Source organism: Coffea arabica, chromosome 11e (genome assembly GCF_036785885.1).
Source record: "Coffea arabica cultivar ET-39 chromosome 11e, Coffea Arabica ET-39 HiFi, whole genome shotgun sequence".
In the NCBI taxonomy this organism is placed as follows: domain Eukaryota; kingdom Viridiplantae; phylum Streptophyta; class Magnoliopsida; order Gentianales; family Rubiaceae; genus Coffea; species Coffea arabica.
In genome coordinates this window covers 56,557,106-56,564,373 of record NC_092331.1, presented here as the reverse complement: position 1 = coordinate 56,564,373, position 7,268 = coordinate 56,557,106, and the positions used below count along the sequence as shown (strand labels likewise).

The window sequence follows — 7,268 nt, the reverse complement described above, 5'->3', positions numbered from 1 at the left end:
GAACGTAGGAAGATTTTTCCTTGATGAAGTGATATGATGGGAGTGGGGTGCAGGTAAATCGAGTTGAGTTAAAATTGGTTTACTTGAGTTTGAGTTTGAGCTTGATTTGGTTCAAGCACCTAACATCGAGATTGAACTAAAATTTGTGTCTAATTAAGATAAACTACAACTGGTCTCCTTTTTCTTGTAGGAAATAAAATATACACTTTACTAAAATAAATATTAAAATAGTGTGATTCTTAAGATTGTAATTCTTAGTCTATATTCAAAAACCTTTTATTGCCTTTGTTTCCCGCCGCTGCAAAGTCGTTTAAATCCTCATTTTTTTTTTCTGAATAATGCGAGACAAAAACAAAATACAAAACGCAAACTGTTTGAATCAAAATCTTGTGTTTTCCTGTCTGATGAGAAGAGACTCGATCTATTTCAATGTCATATATCAGGGTTTTCTTTCTTTCTAATTGCTGAATTGTCATGTCAAGGAGCTAGTCCAAAGAAAAAGTATAATACAATCAGTTCCATTTATTTGTTGTTTTGGCTTATTTTCAGTCTGTGTAGGCTTGCATAATCAACGATCAATTGCTGTTTCTGGCACCCGTTGTGCTCAAAACTCAAATCAGCTGCAAAATGAGTTGGTCTTCTCTTTATCTTTTACTATTTTTGGTATCAAGTTGACCTCAAGAAACAGGTGCACCCTGTTCAGTTCTCTTCCAGGTCTGCAAATGCTGTTGGAGTTGTGCAATCCATTGTTCATGATATGAATTGTATAGTGGCATCATGCAAGGCATAGAAAGAAACAGATCAAACATAGAGTTAGCTGTGGACTGGGAATTTCCCCTTCAAAAAATTTTGCTTGGGTAGGAATCTTAGTTTGTTCAGCCTGGTTTGTTGTAGTATTACTGAGTTGCAATATCTCTGTGTTACATATGATTTTCTGCAACAAAACGAGTTTAACTGCCTAAAGAGAAAGTTTACCTCAGGATGGGATTCAAATTTCAACAGTTTATAGAAACATTAGTAGAAGGAGCAGTCAGCAAAATCATAGCCCAAATTTTCTGTCAAACCCATAATCATAATTCATCAAGTTCGACTCATAGCATATAGACTTCACTAAATTTTTCTCGATGTATAATTGCCTTCTGATTCATCGTTGAGGAGGAATGAGAATGGGTTTCTTGAATTTGGATTAGTATTGCCAAACAGTCACTGACTGGATATTAGATGCCCTGGTCATATTATATCCTAATTTATACGAGGACTGCTTAGGGAATCCTGAATCCAGCAAATTTTAGCAGACTCGGAACTTGATAAGATACAAGTCCAGTAACCTCGCCAGCCTTGGAACAACTCCCAAGAAAAACACCAGAAAAGAAACCATTATAATAATATTTACTTCCTGCATCCTTGTTTTAGGCAAATACCATTGGGTTTGATAGATATATGCCTTTTTTTTTTTTGCCTAAATATGCATACTTACACGATTAGATAAGTAAATCAGACTTGACGAAACAATCTGTTGTATAACAGCAAAATCGCAGCCTTCTAAAGATCAAAAAGGAGGAGAAGACTCCCACCACCTATCTAGTTTCATCAGCTAAACCTATGCATACCCAGTCATGCCGACACTTGAGCTAGCACGACTTGCTTTCCGAGCGGGTTGATTAATGGCCTTGGTGAAGTACATGTAGTAATACACATTGAGAAGCATTGTTGCAACCACAAAAACTGCTCCTGCAATGAACACACCTTTCCTTAGCGTCTCACAAGAAAAGTTCTGTGCATATATCACGTCCCTGTACTTGGTGTGATAAGCATTATTCTTAGCGCCGGCCACTATACAAGCTTCCGCAACCAGAAATGTCATCCTGCAAGATTGTGCAGTCAGAACAATTAGTTGAGAATTCAAATAGAAAAATCCCCAATATGCATCCAGCAACTGTCTTTTCCCAAAGGGTTCTGATCTAATGCAATAGGGTCAAATGCAGACCCCATACGTGACAGGCTTTGGTTAGACATGCCATTTGTTATAATAGTGGAAGCAAAAGGTGTAGGCACCATCATGCAAGAGTGCCAAAGAGACAGCTTCCTGACCCAATACCAGCAAACGTGGGACTGTTCCAGCATTAAGCGTATCGTGTCATCTGAAAATGGCACATTTGTTTGATTGCCTCCTCTATCTCTGAGTGTTATATATTATCTTGACAAGCAAAAATAATATGGACAATATGTTCAGAATCTCACCATGAAGAAACAAAATAGATAATGGCCCAAGCTCGATTTCCACCGGGTGCTAAGGGCCTTCCAAAACACATGCACTTTGTGACCCCCATAAGTAGGGACTCACTTGAAAGAAGGAACAAGAAAGAACCTACACCATATCCAGTTGCAACATCCGAGCTGTAAACACAGTACGTGCGATTTGTATTTTTGTCTTCAACGAAGGTACCCTGTATCGCAGACAACAGAAACTCACAATTATCATATAAATCATAAAAGCAGAAAGTACCTATGAACATACACACATATTGCTAGTACCTGTGAATATACACTATTCAAAAACTTCAGAACGTAAATATGATATTTAAAATTTTTGCACAGCAGCCCTGCCAAATTTCACATCCCAGCATATTACTGCTAAAACACAAAAATTTACAGTTTCTGGCAACATGGTCTTTCCCCATATAAAGCTCAATTATGCCAGGAAAGACTATCAGTTTCCCATATTGTGGGCACAAATTTTCCTTGAATTGCATATCAGTAAGCCATCTCATGACATAATCATCTTCTCCGAAAGCATGAAACAGTATGGTATATTGACATAGTCAATTGGCAGTAATTTAAAATTCGTGTTTAACTTGGACATCATAATCTGTATTACATGAAGCATTTGTAAGAAAGCGCACAGGAAAATCAGTCCAAATGAAGCTCACACCAAATTCCAGATAAAGCCTAAACATCATAATTTCAAAGTTGGCTCAAACTACAGGATGGTAGACCAGCTGCAACTGTATGCAAATTGGTCCATTCAACACATGGTGCACAGCACAAACAACAGCTATGCAGTTCATACACCGATGCACAGTGCACAGTGCATTGCTAAGCGCAATTCATATCCTATGAAAGTTATGACATGTGTACAACGTAAACATTTACTTCTTTGCATTCAGCTTCTAGTTTTTTCATTGTTCCTTTTATACTTTGTTTGCTTAATCAACACATGCCTGTTTCAAAACTATAGCGTATTGTAAGATAGGTTCATAAACATATTGAGATAGCAAAATATACCATGCAAATGCCAACAGCTATTTCGTATTGGTTGAATTGTGACCCACAGTCTATCCACCTATTTATGGGTCGTAAGCTACACCTTCGAGGCAACAATATATTTGCTTCTAATTAGTGTATGATGTACTTGCACCATCATTGACAAGCAATCAAACATCTTTTGGTGCTGGCTTTCTGGCAGAAGCCACCAAATTCACCCTAGAGGCTAAAAGCTGTGGTAAGCAATGCTATGATGTAATTGCTGTAAAAGTGAATTTTTTTTAAGTGGTGCAGAATAAAGGAGCATTGCACTGGGAGGCCATAATCAGCATCTGGCAAATACCTAAATTCCAGCATCTTACACAAAAAAAGCTTCTGAATGCCAGGCTTACTTGTCGAAGAATTGGTCAAAATCATCAGTGTGTTGCTTGCCTCCCTTGGCTTAAGTAGGTTCTTAAAAAACAGTTAGCACTGAACATTGACATATTCTGCTGGCATCCTGAATACTATCTGTCGCCTGTCCCTGTCTCCAACTATTGAGTGATATATATATATATATATATATATATATATATATGCAAAAAAAACTTTTCCAAATAAGATCTTGCTCATTTAGTACATCCACTAGAACCTTATTCATAGTCATTCAGAAAGTACGACGACCAACTTAAGAATTCTCTCTAGACAGTATATCAGACATAAGCTAGGCTACCATCAAACTTGCAAAATTGTTTAGTAAAGGCAAATAAGCAAGCATGAGAAAAATAGAGAATTAAAAAGAAGACCTAGGTCAAATGCTTGCTCTCATATTGTTATGTCACCCCTAGATCAGATAACCTATTCATCAAGGCTCAGTCAACTTGTTGCTTTCAATTTTATTTGGCAAAACTCGTCTCATTTTCACATAATTTTTTAAAGTTTAATAGGATAATCAAACTTGAGCCTTTTGGCTTTTTCTACCGAGACATGCTTTCATGGACCTTGGTGTATGCACCACTCTCTCACAAAGCTATGGGCACAAACCAAGCTTTACGAGAGAGTGCTGGATGCACCACAGTACATAACAGAATAGTCATTTTCTATAACCTATAAGCTACCATGTATAGATACGAAAACCCTTAAGTGGTCCATGTCCAACAGGCCCATTTTTGGACTGACCACCCACATCAGAAAGGTCATACAGTTTCGTAGGCAGCCACAGGTCTACGCCCCTTCATATACCATAGTCCACCAAAGTATTTTCCCCTATACATATGAGACATTCTGTTGTGCAAGAGTGGTGCATACACTGCCTCCCACAACAAGTAGGGCCACCTGTGTGGCTTAGATCCATTGTCAGGAGGCTGTGCAAGCACATCCATTGTCATGAAGATTTGAAATTGCAGTACATAAATATACAAATAATCTTAACCTACTTTGTTAAAGATGTAACCAAGCTTGAGCGAGTACAAATTTAAGAAAAATTCAATGAAATTAATAGACACTTTTTAATTCGAAAGGATTTCTATGTATTCTTTGAATTTCTAATGATAGCCAATTACACTTTCAATGAGACAATGCCAAAACATTTATGTACTATCAACTTAAGTGTACTGTCACTTAGAAGGCTTAGTCTTAGAATATTTTCTACCAGAAGCACTGTGCTATTCAAAATCTGTCCCCCATTCAATTGAACAACAGTTTTGTAGCCAGTCATATGTTTCTAGCCAATCAAGGGATAGAGATGCAAACTTTTTCTCTGCAAGTTAATCAAACATTCATTTCTAGGGACATATCCCTTGAAACCACATTGATTTTACATTCAAAGTCCCAGTAATTAGGGACCCGCAAGAATTAATTGTATGCAACCTGGGAAAACTTCTGTGCGCCAAAACTATGACTCAAAAGAACAAACTCTTACTTGAACCAATGCTTGTGCTCATGTAAAGAAAGCATTATTATGCCATCATACAGTTGATTTTAGCTTTTACTATTTGCCCTATTCACATGAAGTTTTCTATGAGGTACCAAGGATGCAACTCCATACTGCCTTAAGGGATCCAAGCCCTCCATGACCAGGGTAAAAATCTGTAGTTTATCCTAATTTTCACATACTTTTATAATGCAAGCCTTATAGGAGCACTTAACTTGGCTCCAAATTTCTGTAACACTTACTCATTATTCCCACCTCCATTCCTACTCCCAACCCTGAATCAGGTTAACAAAAGAAAGGAAAAGCAACAATGAAGGCAACCACCAGTGAATTAATTGAACATTAAGAACCAAAAGTAGGACAATACATTGAACATTAAGAACCAATAGTAAGACAATACTGACTGTACATACAAAACAGGACAATATACGCTTAACTAACACTGATCAGCCAATTAAGTACTGGAGTTCCTGGTTTTACAAATTTTACTTTATATCCTTATTTGTCAGCTCTTTCACAATCTTTCAACCATTTCAAAGATTGGCAAGAAGAACTCAGAGTGATATTGCAGCTTTTTATCTGAGAACTTCAATGGGCAATAATACCTAGAATAATCGAATCAAAAGAATTTTTTTTCTTTTAGTTTGGGATGTGTAAACGCTTCTGGAACAGGAGAATACACCAAAAGATATAATTAGCATACAGCATAGAGATTACGAACTTACCTGTAGAAGATTTGCCAATCAAAAGAATTTCTTTTTTTATTTGGGGTGTATAAACATTTCTTGAACTCACAAGAGAATACACCAAAAGATAAAATTTAATTACATGCAGCATAGGGATTACGAATTTACCAATGAAAGCTTCGCTTCTCACTACTTTTTCGTATGCACTATCTTTGTCTAACATTTTTCAAGTTATCAAGAACGGTTATTCATTCCTAAGCTTTCACCAATCAAGGAAACTATGCCATTTCAGCTGGTAACTTCACCAAACAGCTAAAGAGAACATCCCTGCACAGTTTACCGATATGAACCTCGACAAAAACTCATGGTAAAACGACAACCCACAATGTCATTTCTCAAAAAGAACAGATCTTGAACCAGAATTCACCATATACCAGCAAAATAGAAGTACAATATAAGACTACATTGACATAGAATCCACAATCTCCACTTTCTTTCTACTTCTAGAACCTTACATCTGCACTGAGGTACACTTCAAAACAGAATTCATGTGCAAAATATAAGTCAGTGTAAAGAAGACCCAAAAAAAACAGAGAGTACTACAAGATTCACAAATGATTGAAAAAATCCCAGTCTAATTCTACTTCAAAAACCTCTTGTGCACACTAGCATATATCAAAAGCAGAGACGGATGTGCAAAAATACCATAACTGTTTATAAAGAGACAAAAAAGATGAGAAAAAGGAAACAGAATTTACAGTGCTTCTGCGTCTTTCAGCTGCAATGGCAAATCCAAAAGCGACCAAGCTCAAGACTATCACTAGTAAATGGACTAATGATGATCCCTTTCCTTCCATTTTGCTGAGCCTATTTTTTTTTTTTTTTTTGCTTTTGTTGGTTTTGCTGGATTTCTGTTGAGAACTGATTTGGGTGTGAACAGAGAGTGGGAGAGTGAGCGTGAAGTGTGTGTGTGTGTGTGAAGAATTTGCTGCTTCTGCAGCTGCTATGTTTGCTGGTTTCTTGTTTTTATGTTTGTAAACAGCTCAGAGCACAAAGGGTGGGAAAAAAGTGGAAAGTGTGATTAAAGGCTTTAAAAGCATTTTTGTAAGAGGGTGGAATCTCAAGTTCACGCGATTAAGTAGTGCATGTAGAACACGCGGTAGTCAAAGGGGGGACAGTACGGTCAACTGATGAGTTTGCGTTGGACTGGTGCAGTCCGTAGATCAAAGCACCGATACATCTGTAATTGATTGGCAAGGGACTGGGTGGGCCGTCAGTTATTGGGTCTTGAAGGGATCCAGTCCTTTTTTTTTCTTTTCTTTTCTTTTAATGAAACGCATGAAGAAGTTCGCCCTAGCGGTAGAAATTACACTAAACGTACACAAATGGAAACAAACGGATTTGGA

The 7,268-nt window shown here is 37.3% G+C and overlaps 1 protein-coding gene across 1 annotated transcript; it reads right to left on the bottom strand.

The window, feature by feature from the left end:
• Positions 1–1,358: 1,358 nt before the first annotated feature.
• LOC113719519 (uncharacterized) lies at positions 1,359–6,896 on the bottom strand. The gene is made up of 3 exons (XM_027244735.2): positions 6,621–6,896; positions 2,242–2,447; positions 1,359–1,865 (listed from the first exon to the last, which is right to left on the bottom strand). The coding sequence occupies exons 1-3, from the start codon at positions 6,717–6,719 to the stop codon at positions 1,601–1,603; spliced, it is 570 nt and encodes a 189-aa protein (XP_027100536.1). The 5' UTR covers positions 6,720–6,896; the 3' UTR covers positions 1,359–1,600.
• Between the last annotated feature and the right edge of the window lie 372 nt (positions 6,897–7,268).